At 48.8% G+C, this 15,334-nt stretch overlaps 1 protein-coding gene across 1 annotated transcript in view; it reads right to left on the minus strand.

The window, feature by feature from the left end:
- Positions 1–14,125, minus strand: part of Tmem273 (transmembrane protein 273) — an 18,335-nt gene extending 4,210 nt beyond the window's left edge. Inside the window, exons 1-5 of the mRNA XM_005348674.2 lie at positions 14,065–14,125; positions 13,841–13,948; positions 7,829–7,927; positions 6,842–6,973; positions 5,371–5,416 (exon numbers count right to left, since the gene is read on the minus strand). Coding sequence (XP_005348731.1) covers positions 5,371–5,416; positions 6,842–6,973; positions 7,829–7,927; positions 13,841–13,948; positions 14,065–14,125 — 446 coding nt within the window. The remainder of the gene's footprint in view (positions 1–5,370; positions 5,417–6,841; positions 6,974–7,828; positions 7,928–13,840; positions 13,949–14,064) is intronic.
- Positions 14,126–15,334: the final 1,209 nt, after the last annotated feature.

The following is a 15,334-nucleotide window of genomic DNA, read 5'->3' on the forward strand; positions in this document are numbered from 1 at the left end:
TTTTGGAGCCTGTCCTGGAACTAGCTCTTGTAGACCAGGCTGGTCTCGAACTCACAGAGATCCGCCTGCCTCTGCCTCCCAAGTGCTGGGATTGCAAAAAATTCTTAAATATCACAAAAATATATCTGAATAGATGTAAAATATAACCTAATATATACATAACATAAAAATATCATGATTAAATATAAAATTAAAACTGATTATATGTGAATGTTTAAAATTTAATACGTTTTTGTGGAAGAGTCAAGGGGAAGGGTTTAGCCAGCCAGGAGCCACTGAGATGGCAGCCTCAAGCAGAGACATAGCAACAGTCTGGAGAGAAAGAATTCTCTGTGTTCATGTTGAACAGTCTCATCTTTGACTTTGGTCTTTTTTTACCTGTTCAAAAATAAACTAATGGTTTTAAATAAAACATTAAGCTCCCCTAGGCCATGAGAGCAGTATCCCTAATTCTGTATCAAATGTCAGCAATAATCACACAGAAAAAATTATTATTTAAATTGAACATATTGCTCTAGCTGTATTCACATGAAAAGCAAAACTCTATAGGCAAAAAGCACTGAAGACATTTCTTAGTGCTTGCTAGGCAGGCTGTACCAGGACGCTGCTGGGATTCAAGTAGCATCGTGTGTGATGGTTGGAACTGAGCAAAAGGGTAAAAATCCTGCTCTGGTAGAGAAACAGGCTCTCCACGTCAGAGGAGGCAAGACAGAAACACAGACAGGGAAGCTCTGGAGACCTTCAGAGGGTTGCCTTTGCCTTTTACACATATACATGGAAAGAGCCCAGGGAAAATGGCATGCTGGTGGCCATGAGTGTGATATAGTCTGTCCAAATTTAGATTTCTAAAAATCAAACCCCATAAAAATAGAAGGAAACTCAAGGAAAGGGCTGAGGGGTAACTCTGGATGAGAGAGGTTGAAAAAAACCTGAGATACTGTGTGTGTGTGTGTATGTCTATGTATGTGTACTCATGTGTCTATGTGTGTGTCTGTGTGCATGTGTATCTATGTGTGTCTGTGTCCATGTATGTGTCTGTGTGTATGTATACATGTGTGTATGTATTATGTATATGTATGCATGTGACTACATATTGTGTCTATGTGCATTTGTATATATGTGTGTCTGTGTGTCCGTGTATGTGCCTCGGTGTGTGTCTGTGTATACATGTGTGCATATATGTGTTCACGTATGTGCCTCTGTGTCTGTGTATGCATGTGTGCATATATGTGCATATGTGTCTATTTGTGCATCTGTGTATGTCTACATGTATATATACATATATATTCATGTCTGTGGATGTGTGTGAGCATGTGTCTGTGGATGTATGTGAGTATGTGTCTGTGTATATCTATAGTGTCTGTGTACACATGTATGTGTGTCTGTGTATATGTTTATGTATACGTGTCTATGTGTATGTGTCTATTTATGTGTATATGTGTATGTGTGTGTCTTGTGTATGTGTGTTTGTGTCTATGTATGTGTGTCTGTGTATATGTGTATGTGAGTGTGTGTGTGTGTGTGTGTGTGTGTGTGTGTGTGTGTTTAATCTGGAAGGTGCTTCAGAACAGCCAGGATGTTTTCAATGGGGCCCATTTGTCTTCAAGAAATGATTTGCGCATTCCCCCTCTCCAGTTCCTGTCAGCCTTTGGTAGTTGGGAGAGCTGTCTCTGAGGTCATGAGAGCAGGAGAGCTGTCCCTGCCCCTCACCAGTTGCAGCAATCAGAAGAGTGGCCCCTGCATCTCTCTTGGGCAACACAGTAGAGCTGGCCCTGGTTATGTAGGTATGTGTAAGGCAGGCAACCCTCAGGGCCTGAAAGCAGGAAAACTTGTTCCCTCCTTGCTCCTTGCTGCATAGGGCAAACTAGCAGGGGCAACACTGGAGAGCTCACCCTGGAGAGAGCTCTGCTGGGAGAGAGCTGGTGGGCTGACCAACCCTGCAACCCCCAGACCCAGAACCAGGGCTATGTGTTAACCCATCCCAACATCCACTCCATCTATGATATACGTATACGTGATATATGGAGTACGTGAAGGGGCCAGTCCTACAACTCCAAAGCTGCAGGATCTCCACAACACAAGGCAAAAACAAGATATCCAAGAGGAGAAGCAGTGAGGGCCCAGCATCGATAGTGTAGCAGAAACCAGAGGCCTCAAACCAGGTCAATGACTCTTTGCAATGATGCTTGCTAGTGAAGATATATGGACTAAATGGTATATGACAAAATTTTTCTTCTTTTCTCTTAAATTTTATGTTATTTTACAAGGATCTTATCCTTCTGGTGGATAAGAAGGGATGGGGAGATGGATGAGATCAAGAAAGACACAAAAAAATAAATAAAATATTTTTAAAATAAAATACATTCCATTTACTCAACTTGGGATACTTTGAGCAACAAAGAATTATGACAGTGATAGATTAAAAAGCATTGAAGTCTAGTACAACAATAATCACTAAAAATAAAATATGGGAAAAGAGAGAAGTATAAAAAGTCCTTCCCAGTTGCCCCCAAAGAGAATAACAGATATTAAATGCAGAGGAGGCACCAGGATTGTGCACTCAGTATTTTTGTAACCACCAATGACAACAGCTGACTTAGACATGAGCTATGAATAGGTGAGATCAAAGGGTGAGGATCACTGGGGGTCAGGCTATGTTCACAAGCACCAGTCTTCAGCACATTCGCTATTGACAAAGAACTATATTGACAAAGCGTCTCTACAGTGCTGAGGGCAAGAGATGGCTTCCTTAGCCAATCTATCAAAAGACGTATCACCAACAGGGAGCCTGGCTAGAGTTAGGTATGAACTGGACAGTGTAAGATAGGCAACGCCCCGCCCTCCCCCCCAAAAAAGAATGGGACATTATACAGTTTTAAACTTAGGCAATTCCAAATGAGAGACGCCATGGGAAGAAAGGAAAAGGAGATGGAGGGAGCAGATAAGTTTTATTTGCAACTTCTCGGATTTTCTGTGGATTTCAAGATTTTTTTTTTTCAAACAGAAAGAGGACAGAAGAGAAGATGAGAGATGACTCCAGACCTAGAGTGGCCAACCCATGCAAGGTTCAACCCAGGACCGCAAGATCGTGACCCTCAGCATCTGCTCCCAATATGCAGGCTTTCCCACTCTCGGACCCCCGCAAAGCAGTATGAGAAGGTAACCGTCAAACACACTGAAGCCTGCTAACACAGAGTAGTGTTTTGGATTTTGCTTTCGTTAAATGAGCTAAACTGGCTAATAGATTGGCCACTGTCAAAAGGAAGGGTTGTGGGAAAACCAGACTCTCGTTTGGCTAAAGCCCAGTTCTCCCAGCTTTAATTGAGCAAATGACCACAGCTTTTCTTTTCGTATGGCCGAAGGCTCATCCCTTACAAACTCTCCACAGTCCTAAAGGAAGGCTGTCCAAGTCCAAGGTCTCTAACTAGTGCCTGCATTCCCACTGTGGCAAGAGGAAGTTCCACAGCTGCCCCCAGGGCAATGCCAGCCTCCTTCCTATGAGGACAAGCTTTGGAGCAAAGGAAGATGCTGTCTAAAAGTCTAGTGCAGAGCGGAAGGTGAGGCCAGGTTGCATGCGAGCCCTGACTCCTTGTGCTCAGCTGCTTCCTGAGGTCTCAGGTTGGCTAGGATCCCCAGACTTCATCTCGTGTTAGCTGGAGGAACTTGGTCACCTCCCTCTGCGGCAGTCATTCATCCCCTTCCTTCACTGCCCTTGGCGGCTACTTTTGAAAGTTCCTTTTTGAACAGCTATTACAGCCCTCTTTCCCCCTACAGCCCCGTGCCTCAAAGAGTCCAGAACTTTCCCACTTTGTCTTCTTTCTGCAGCCTCTTGGCTGTGGTTCAGCGGGTGTCCCAGGAGAGTCCGAGCTCTGGGAGACTTCCAGAGGGGCGACCATCTGTACAGGCCCTCCTCCTAGCCCCAAGAGGATGACTGTGATCATCCAGCACCCTTCTCCTCTCCCAGACCTCAGTGCTAGACAGGAAGTTTCAGAACAAGGTTTTAGGGTCATTCCCTTAACCCAAGGCTCTCACGCCTCAGGGAGTTGAAACCTCTACAACATCTTCCCTCCCCACACCATGGACTAATAAAGCATCTGCTTTCACCATAAGACTCCCTCTCTGGCCAAACGGCCCACTGGGGTCCTCCTGTCTCAGGGCTCCTGGGCTCCTTTTGCTTCCTCCCTGCGTCCTAACACAATCTACTTCCCACTGAGTGAGCAGCCCTCCACACCGCCAAGGTCACACAGGCCCTTCCTGCCCTAACGTTCTCAGAGGGCTGTCGCCTGTGACCCCTGTTGTTAGAAGGAACTTGTCTTCCCTCTCTTGCCACCCAGCACCTGTCTCATGGCCACATGGTCATTCATTCATTCATTCATTCATTCATTCATGACAGCCACAGCTCACGCTCTGTTCTAGGCACTGGGCTACCTGCTGGAGCTACAGTGATGGAAAGACAGACCTGGTCTCAAGGAGGTTACATTTTCGAGAGGTAAACAAACAAACAAAAGGCCCAGAGTTTAATGACGTGTGATACGTCATGCATCTATGGAAAAGAGGCATCGAGAAAATAAAGTCGGGGATGGGGAGATGGCCGTAAGTAAGTTCTCGAACAAGCAGGAAGAACTGTTTAATATCCAGCACCCATGCAAAAGCGGGGCACACGCCTGTAACCCAGCACTGGGGAGGGGGCCACACGGGTATCCCTGCACCTTGCTGCCAGTCAGCCTAACCAAATCAACATGCTCTGGGCTCAGTAAGACACCTCAACTCAAAAGACATGGTGGAACATGATTGAGAAAAATATCCAATATCAGCATCTGGTATCCATGCGTGTGCACATGCATGAGTGCAAGCCTAGCACACACAAACACATTCACATGCACACGGAAAGGAAAGAGAAGGGCAGTGTGGGGTGCTCCTACTTAAAGCGGGCTATCTCAAATCACTGAGGCAGAGGTGGAAAGGAAATGAAGGGCAAGGCTTGCACCCACCTGAGCAAAGGGCGTCTCTGTTAGAACACAGTGAGGGCAAAGGGCAGGCGACCCAAGAAGACATGGGCTCCATGCAGAAAAGCAAAGCTGCTGGATGCCAGTGGGGGAATTTAACCTGGGACAGATTCTGATCACAGACGAGCTGCCGGCTTTATTCTAAGTACCATGCACGGATGGTTCTGAGCAGAGTGTTGAGAAGGACTCTAAGCCAAGCTATGGAAAAGACGAGTCTGGGCCCCTTTGGCTGCTGTGTTCTGTGGCCACTATTCTCACGGCCCCTACTGGTCCAAAGAAAGGAAGAGTAGCAGAACGCATTCTGTCCCCTATGGTGAGTTGGGGTCAGGGATGATACATATTGACTAGTCTGCAGTGAACTTACCTGGGACTTCTCTTCCTGGGGTTTCTTGTCTTCTGTAGCATGGGGTCTAAACAGATAGAATAGATTGTTAGGAAGGAGAGCCTATGGCTCCTTTTCCTAGTTGGCATGCTTGTGGGAGTGGGGTGTCAAATTCAGCCCAGTGGATGGGCTCTAGGGTGGGCCACTCACTGGGAACTGGTTCAGGGCATATCTTACTGCTGTTGGAACTTCTCTGTCCATGGTCAGTCCCTGAGCCCCTTAGCTGGTGCACAGGCGTGACTGAGTGTTCCCCATACCACCCAAGGCCCACATCCCCTCTCTACATGCAGCCTGAACCTCTCAAAGGGGCTAGAGTTCTCAGGAGAATGGAGGCCAAGGACTGTGGGATAAGGAGACAGCTTCCTTTACTCTTATTGGTAAGGAAACAAAATCAAAGCTAAGCCAGTGCCTGTGACCAGTGATGGCCATTTCTTTATGTCCCACACCACCCTTCCCATGTATCTCTACAGCTCATGACATATTTTGGAAGAGAAAAGAGCCTCCTTCCTCCTTGTCCTCCATAGAAAATCGCACCGTCATCTTGGTTATCTTCAAGGTGCTTTGTGTGTGTCTTCCAGAGAGAGAGAGAGAGCTGCATATAAGCATTGCATGTTGCTATATAACTCATAGGGAAACTGCCCAGACCCTGCAGGGAGGTCTTCCCTGACACAGAGCAGGATGTGCCAGGCTGCCATTCACAAACTCACACAAGCCCAGCCACATCCGGATCAAATGAAACCACTCTTCCCTGTTCTGGGTATGACCTGCTCGTCAACCAGCTGAGCTCAGAACCACCTCAGGCCCTCCTGGAATCAATTTTATCTGACCGTATCCCGGGGACAGGGAAACAGAAGTTCCATTTGGAAGTAACTTCAGCTCTTTCCATCTTTCTCCAGATAGCTTACTTCTCCGCATACCAAACTGACTACAGAATTACATAGTGACAGAGGGTTAGGCAGGGGCACAGCGGAAAAACAGACTCAGAGAGGCCCCATTTATTCTCGGTGGGAGTTCCCGGGCTGTGGGCTTTTGGGTTTGCTTCACAGGATGCCATCTGCTATAGCTGAGGTCTAGAATGTTCTCCAAAAGCCCGTGTTAAAGGCTTATCTCTCAGTACATGGTGCTACTGGGAAGGAGGACAACCTTTAAAAGGTGGGACCTACTGGGAGCTCTTTGGCCTTAGGGGCACATCTTTGAGAGGAATTGCAGAGTCCTGGCTTCTTCTCTCCAAGAGGAACCAGCGTCCTCCTCTACACGCTCATGGTATGTAGTACCACCACAAGCCAAGAAGACCAATAGAGCATGGACCAAAATCCACAGACTGTGAGCCCCGAACCCTTTCCTCTCTTTAAGTTGATGGCCTCTGATGTTTTGTTATAGTAACACAAAGGACCTACAGACAGTCCTTTCTTCCCCAGAGCAGTGCAGGCTCTGTTTGTCACGGGTCCCTTACCCTGGGGCGTGTTCTTCAGGTCTGCAGAGTCACTATCAGACAAATGTCTCCGGATCACGCAGATCTTCAGGGCAAGGAAACCTGCAGATATGGCGACTCCCAAGGCCATACCAATGAGGGCATATTTGAAATCTAAAGCACAGGGAAGAATTGAACTCAATTCTGCTGCCAACCTCCAGGGGCTTTTCATGGCTTTACATGCAGTCCAGGCTCATGTTCCTGGCCCTTAACCTTCCAGTGTCCACCTGCTGTGCTAGCCTTGTTTTCCATTGTCCATCCCCAGTCCCTCCCCTCCCCCAGAGCCTCCTCCCTGGTCTCTCCAGCTCTCAGAACTGTTCCCATCTTTAAGGGTCATTCAAGTCCAGCAGGACCTGGCCCCTTGAGCTCTAGTGGTGGGCAACTTAATCCTCTGACTTCCTGCCATCCTACCGCACTTATCCCTTAATTTATTCATTGACTCGTCTGTCGAGGACGTGAAAACCGTTGCTATGTGGTGAACCGGAAAGCTAATGGGGAAGGTTCCACACTGTCTTAGAGGACCCTGGAGTCTGCTGAGAAAGTCAGGCAAAGGGCTCACATTAACGTCACATCACAAGTGGTCTGGACTGGCCTAGGGCCTTCTTAGAGAAGGTGATATGTGCATTGTTCCTTGCTGGTACAAGCCTCAGTGTAGGGAGGATGGGCTATGTAGGGAAGGGGGCCAATGAACCAATGAAGAGGTGAGGACCAGAGAGAATGGCAGAGTCTGCCGTGGTAAGCCCATAGATACAGGATAAGGCATGGGACAAGCTAAGGCTGCCGATCAGAGACAGACAGCACAGAGGTGGCCTGATGGCTTGTGTCCCCGGGATGGAGTTATTTTGGCCACTAAGTGGGCCTGTGGGCAAGACATGTGATGGCTAGCAAGAATGAACACCAGAATCTACCTGCATTCTTTATAGGGTCTTACCACAACTCTGTACCAAAACAAACACAGAGGCCACCTACCAATCTCAGTCCCAGCAGACTTGTCCGTCGCCAGCACTTGAGCTCCTCCAACACCTTGAAGAAAACAAGTCCAAGCCTTGTTAGACACCCACTCTGGGCCTGGAGGGGGGGTAACTCAGTGTAAGAACAATTGTTATGCAAGCATGAGAACCCAAGTTCAATCCTCAGCACCTACATTTTAAAAGGGAGAGAATGCATGGCCACACATGTGCCTGTGATGTTGACACAGACTGGATGGTTATTGGATGTTACTGGCTACCAGCATGGCTCTAGGTTCATTAAGAAACCCTATGTGGTGGTTTGAAAGAAAATGGGCCCCAAACGGAGAGGCACTATTGGGAGATGCGGCCTTGTTGGAGGAATTATGTCACTGTGGGGGTGGTCTTTGAGGTCTCCTATGCTCAGGCTATGCCCAGTGACACAGTTCACTTCCTGTCACCCGAGGATCCAGAGGCAGAGCTCTCAGCTCCTCCTCCAGCATCATATCTACCTGCACACTGCCCTGCCCTGCCCTGATGACAATGGACTAAACCTCTGACACCGTAAGCCAGTCCCAGTTAAATGTTTTCCTTTATAAAAGTTGCTGTGGCCATGGTGTCTCTTCACAGCAATGGAACCCTCACTAAGACAGCCTGTCTCATGGAGGTAGGCAAAAAGTGATAGAGCAATGCACGCCATGTCCCCCTCTGCCTTAACATAAATATGCACAAGTGCATGTGTGCACACTGCCAGCACACACACAGAGACACACACAATACCCAGCACACACACAGAGACAGAGACAGCCAAGCAGACATGTACACACTCACATGTACATCACACACAGACAGCCAAGCAGACATGCACACACTCACATATACAGCACACATACACACATACAGACAGCCAAGCAGACATGTACACACTCACATATACATCACACACACACACACACACACACACACACACACACACACAGACAGCCAAGCAGACATGCACACGTTCACATATACACCACACACACACACCCCACACACATACTAAAAATAGCAAAAATGGGCCCAACACTGGTGGGGACAGAGGGCAGCTGGGATGTTGTTTGTCACACTTGATTCCCTTCTGCTTCCCCCTGACTACTACTCTTAAGAGCTCAGTGGGTTTCTGACTGCCACAGGGTCTTGGGGCCTGGCTGAGGGGTTCAAACTTTCCCCAAAGCCAAACTGAGGAATAGGGTCCTGTTGGGCTCTGCACACTATTTCTGATCTAAGAGCCCTATGCTGATCCCAACCTATTTCCTGGTCATTCTCATCACCTCCTGCAGTGTTCGCAGTCTTCTGCCATTGGGCCTCTCCCTCTGTCTGGTCCCGCCTCCTCCCCTACTGCTCGCATTTGGTCTTGACTATGTTATTTCTTCCCTGGCTCCCTACACCTAGTGAGCTACCCCTTCTGTACCTCGATGGCTCTGTGCTTCCCCAGCCTAAGTGACCGAGCCAGTACTAACTCAACAGTTACACAATTGCTTCTGTGCACTGGGTACCATGCTAGTAGCTTCTTAGCTAGTTACCAGCCCACAGAATGTGTCGTGGTGTTCTCCCACTGTCTGCACAGGCGTGTCCAGCATTTGACACAGCATCTGAAATATAGGAATTATTAACAAATACCTGACGAATGAATAAATTATAGAGGCGATAAACCAAGACCACCATATAGGGATTCCTCATAATTCTGGTGGTTCTGGCCAGGACTTGGAGTCCCTATTCACTAGTAAACTAGTGGTACCACAGACCATCTATATAAGACTGTGGGCCTTGGGGAATGGTGGTCAATTCTCAGTCACTTATTCTGAGACAGATGTGTGCAATCCAGTTGGTCATATATTTAATACAACAATCACTCTGTGACGTGGGCCCTATTTGATAAATGAGGGGCCCGAGAGATACTGAGGACTTAAAAATGTGCCCAAAGACCAAGCAAAGTAGAAAGTGGCAGGCTTCCCCAGGAGCACAGAAGCTGTGTACCATACCTGTGGGAAATATGGTACCCCATGGACACCCAAACCCTGCATCCACCTTCTCTCCTACATACATACCTAGACACAAAAAATATTTATAGTAGCCAATAATAAAGTAGGATGATCATGATGATACAATATAAAAGTTACCTGGAATGCATGAAGTGTTTATTCCAGGACTTTTTTCCTATTAAGCTTTTCAGGGTATGATAGACTTCAGATGGCTGGAACTCCAGAGAAAAATACTAACAACAGTGGGGACATAATTCCATGCCATTCAAGTCAACGGCCAAGGCCAATGGCCAAAACGGCCTTAGTGTCCACTCATGCACCTCAGTGGGTCTTCCATGGAAGAGGACAAATGGCTGGGCCTTGCCTGTTGAGCTCCTAGGAGACTGCCTCCTGAGCCCTGACTTTCTAGGGGAGAAAGGGACAGAGACTCTGCTTGCCCAACCAGCAAAGGCCTTTTCCATTTACTCAAGACCACTGGCCACCTTCAGCGACACTCAGCACAGGGTGTTATGCCCTAACTACACTAAGGACAACTGTGTTCTCTTTTCAGTGGGGAGGGGATCATCATAGCAGTTCAGGACTTGTTTTTAAAGATTAGCTTTACTTCTAATTGTGTGCAGGTGTGTGTCCATGTAGGGACACATGCATCTGTCCGTATGCATGGTTAAAGGAGCCCAGTAGGTGCCAAATCCCCTGGAGCCTGGGGTACAGGCAGTTATGAGTTGCCTGGCTTGGGTGCTGAGAACTCAACTTAGGTCTCCGGAAGAGCAGAGAACAATCTTGACTACCAGGCACCCCTGGTTCTGAAGTTTTATCTCACCTGCTTGATGGGTGAATAAAGCCTAGGAATTCCCAAGCAAAAGCACACAGCCTTGTTCTGACCACAGCTTCTAGCTGTGCAGACACAGATTCCTACAGAACTCAAGCTTACACACACACACACACACACACACACACACACATGAGCCCACACCTGTGCATACACACTGCACATAATGACTTTGATTTTCTCTAACGGGTGAAGCCCCCAATAAACTCTACCTTATTAACATTTCCTTAAATGAAACCCCAGCTAGATTGAACCACTCATGGACCAAAAGATCCAGAACTGCACGGAAGGGCTATAGATGAGAGCAGGGTTTCAGCAGATACTCTAGCCTCAGAACCACCGTGTTCCCTGTTCACACTGAGTCACACCCTCTGCTGACAGCGGGGCCTCTTTCTGTCTGTATTGGACAAAACGCAGGAGTCGGCAAGGGCATCCTCTAGGGAGGTTAGGCCTCTAGGGGTCAGCCTGCCTTTGCTGTCCAGTCATCAGCTTTCCGGTTCCCATCTTTGGGTCTCCCCATTGGTGACCAGAGCTCTTAATGGGAGCATTTGTTGTGAACACTTTACCCCAGCCCCAGATGAAACTGGCAAGGAAATATGGGCACAGTTGAGAAAGCCAGCTGCAGAGCCAGTAGCCACAACCATAGGATCCAGAGGTGTGACAGAGTGCCTCAGACCACTGTGGAGGAGTGGAGGGAGAAAGGAGGGAAAACCCTGGGTCAGAGCCCCAAGCCCTGCCCCAGCATCACCACAGCAGCCTGGATCTGCTCTCCCTAGCTCTCGTCCTAGTCAGCGATCCTATCCAGGTTCACTTTGTCCTGAACACTGGGCTCCTTCCTTGGGTCCTTTTATTTCGCTTAGCCCTTTGTAGATCCCTGACACACCACCCTCCCTGTATTATGCTCAGATCACCTCTAAGCCTTGAGACTTTCCGCTAGTCTCTGAAGCTTCCAGCTTGGGGACTTCCTCCCTGAGGTCTGCATTACTGCTGAGCAGACAAACTTAGTGGATCTGGATGGAGCTGTGCACTGGAGCAATAAGTCCTGCTAGCCAGCCCTCTGGCCACTCGGCGGCAGCCTTTCCCCTCCTCAGGGAGAAAAATCTTCCCAATCCGCCCTAGCTCTTTGCTCTCACTGTGTCACCCGGAGGTCTAACCTTGCTTTCTAATGAGCCCCCGGGTGAGAATCCATCCTCAAACCAAGCTGCCCCCTGCTAGGGTCACAAGCTGGGGAAGTCCCTCTTGGGCTGTAGACCCTCGGCAAGCCCCTAGCTCTGCAAAGTAGCTGGAAAATGGATGGCCCTATCAGGGCTTGTCTTCCAGCACAGCCAGAGGACCGCCGGATGCCTTGCTCTGCACAGGGATGTGTGAGACCCCAGGAGGAAGCCTGAGGAAAGCCAGCAGAAGCAGAAATTCTCAGCAGGAGTCCTTATAATAAAGAGGCAAGGCATAATACTGGAGCACAGGCTCTAAGACCCTCAAGCAGTTCAGAGGGGCTGGGCCTGGATGTATGTATGTGTCACCACTGCTGTCCCTAAGGCAAATATCACCTGCTACTAGTCCCATGAGCCTGGCTGTGCAGGTGATCATACTCTTGCATGCACGCGCATGCACACACACACACACACACACACACACACACACACACACACACACACTGTGCCCCAGCACTGTTCCTGAAGAGCTGAGTACACAGGGTAAGCATAGCTTCTGCCATTTGCCTTCTAGATGGACTTGCTGAGAGACTGAAGACTTCCGGAGAAGCAGCCCACACAGCCTCCAAGAGGAGTTAGGTGGCACGCTGCATGTAAGAAGTCTCCTTCAGAGAAACTTACATCAAGACACTCACTGTCCTTTCCACACCCCAACTGGACCTGATGCTTTGCCTTTCTCAAAGCAACTTCAGAGAAATTTGATCAGGGCATGAACAAGTAGTCTCTCTCTCTCTGCGGCTCTCCAGCCTGGGGCTCGCTCTGCACGTGGCTTCCAATACTGCAAGAGTAAATGGCTCTTGAGCTAGGGGCATAGGTAACTGAGTGCCAGAGCGGTTCCTTGGCATGCACAAAGTCCCTCGTCTCATTGTCAGCACTGAAAAGGAGGAAGCGATAGGAGTAGATGGCCCTGTCAATCTATTCTCCTCAAACAGAAAAGGATGGGACCGTCTCGGGAGAGCCAAGAAGAGCGAGCCCAAGGCACGGTTTGGACTTGCCCATCTCTGTTGGAATCTGACCCACTAACAGCCCATCCCTGGCATCCAGGCCTCTTTGTGCTGTCCACCTGTTGGGGCCACCCTCGCTGGGGGCTAACGCTCCCTGCCACCTTATTTGGGCATAATCAGGGTGTGTGATTCCCAGTTGTGTGCTGGTCGCCATGTGTCATTCTATAAGTATCTGAGCTAAAAATAGGGTGGCCACCCTAAGTGTTTGTCAACTGATGCCTGGTCACATTCATCTGGGTACTTAAACATTACAGGGTGGGTGGTGGGTCCTAACTTTAGATCTCATGAATTCCGACATTCCGGACTAGAGGAAATGGGCCTCAAATGTTAGGACCAGCATCCACCCCGCCATTAAAGAGTCCACACACCAACAAGGAACCGGCATCAGGCCAATCCAAAGCGCCCTGAGGAGATCATGAGCTGCCAAAAAATGACCAAGGAGACTTGAATAAATGTCTGTCATCATCTTTGATCGCTTGTCTGCTGGTGCATCTTGATGTTCCTCTGAGGAAGCTACTTTACATGATTTTTGTTGTGTGCATGGCAGAAGGGGAACTGGCTCCAGGACAGCCTTGTGAACCACAGCGATCACTAACTAAGGGAACAGTCCTGATGTATCACCATCATGGAAAAGCAGGCTGTCAAGTGAGGTGGCAATGGAGAACACTGGCTGAAATAGGAAACCATTTAGGATAGCTGCAGAGAAACCTGGTGAGAGCATGCAAGCAGCGCAAGCCCTTATCCCCCCTGGGCCTTTACAGCAGGGCCTTGTATGATGCTTCCCCATCGCCCGCCTCTAACAACACAAAAACCACTTCGAGAAGTCTGCTTGAAGTCTGCTATTGGCTCTGTTGGTCCAGAATCACTCCTGCACCCTCCTCAGACCTCTTCCTTTGGGACTTGTTCTGTGGCACAGAGGTTCCAATAATACAAGGAGAGCTATGTTCCCTGGAGCCAGGATGGTACCTGAGCCCCCTTGGAACTTGGATTCCTCTCCTGATTGGCAGAGAACAACAGTAGAAGGCAGAGTCGTGAGCTGACCGAGTAGTCGCTCCAAAGCTACTCCGTGTGAACCTAGAAGTAGTTTGAAGTCTCAGAGTGATAAGATCAGGTTTGTAAAAAGCGAAGTTGACTTCAACCACAGAGACAAACGAGCAACAGAACTGCGCATGCGCCTCTGAGGCTCGCACCAACTGCGGAGCACACCTCCATCTTCTGCAGTGGACTGAATTTTCGGGAGCCTGGGGGCATGCTGGTACATGACTGGAACTGTGTAGCAGTTGAAGGAGGCTCAGAAAGGACCCTGGGAGTGCAAATTAAAGGGATAGTCTAGCTGGGTTTCATGCCATTGTTTGAACCTGAGCCTTGCTTTTCTCCTGGGAAAATGGGTACACACAACCCTGTAAGTGTGTAAGAAGCACTCACCAGAAGTGCAGGGAGGAAGAGCCAGAAAACAGAGCCCAGCACAAAGCACTCCTTTTAGGTCAGTGTGAGTGTGGCTGTAGCTCCTCCCCTTCCTGCCTATCCATGAGTAGGTGGGCATCTAAGAAAAAAAAAAACCCGAGGCCAGGAGCCCTGTCCCTTTTAGCCCTCCACGGGGCTGTTTGAACGTGACAATGACACTCGTCTGCCATTATGTGCTATGTTGAAACCTTTGTCTCATTAGAACACTGGGGACATATTGTCTGGCCCGAGTTATGTGGGCTCTTCACTACCCGTGTCTGTGTGGCTTCCACTGGGGTCTAGAACCTTCTGTGATGCCATAAATTACAGAAACCTCAGGCATCCTATCACGAGCCCCAAAACGACCAGAAGCAGCTTTTCCTGAGTCACCCTTTCTCGTATCACAACCAGACCTTACTTAGCCCCTCAACTTTAAGTAAACAGGATGTCCCCACATCCTCCCACGACTAGGTATGCCCCAGTCCTTCTCTGAAAGGCCCAAGATTGGAGATAGAGCGGTACAGATCAGAACAAGAGAAAACAGCAGAGAACAGAGCACACAGGCAGAGAGGGCTACAGGCAGCAAGGGGCACGATGGCTGTCCCTGGTACCCAGGGAGCCCTACCTGTGGCAAGAGAGTTCCCAAGGACTCAGAGCAATCTCTTAATCCACACATCTAGCCAAGCCCTTGAACTTGACACTCAGGAAGATGGGCAGGGCAGGGGTATGGTCACACACAGGAACTGTCTGTCCATACATTCAGTGATTGGGCAGCAAAGACAGCCAAGGGGACACTCAACCCTGCCTGGGGTGTTGGGAAACTTCTACAAGCTTACAGTTTAATTAAAGATAGGAGGACTAATGGGAGACAGTGAAAAGGGGGAGGAGGGGTGACAAGGGCAGAGGAGGAGGCAAGGATGAGGTCCAGGAGGCTTGAGAAGGGGCTGGGAGTGTGAGAACCAAAGAGGTAGCTCAATGGGGTATTAGCTCTTAGAGGTTGTCATGGTGACCTCAAAC

The sequence above is a fragment of the Microtus ochrogaster genome, chromosome 6 (assembly GCF_000317375.1).
Source record: "Microtus ochrogaster isolate Prairie Vole_2 chromosome 6, MicOch1.0, whole genome shotgun sequence".
In the NCBI taxonomy this organism is placed as follows: domain Eukaryota; kingdom Metazoa; phylum Chordata; class Mammalia; order Rodentia; family Cricetidae; genus Microtus; species Microtus ochrogaster.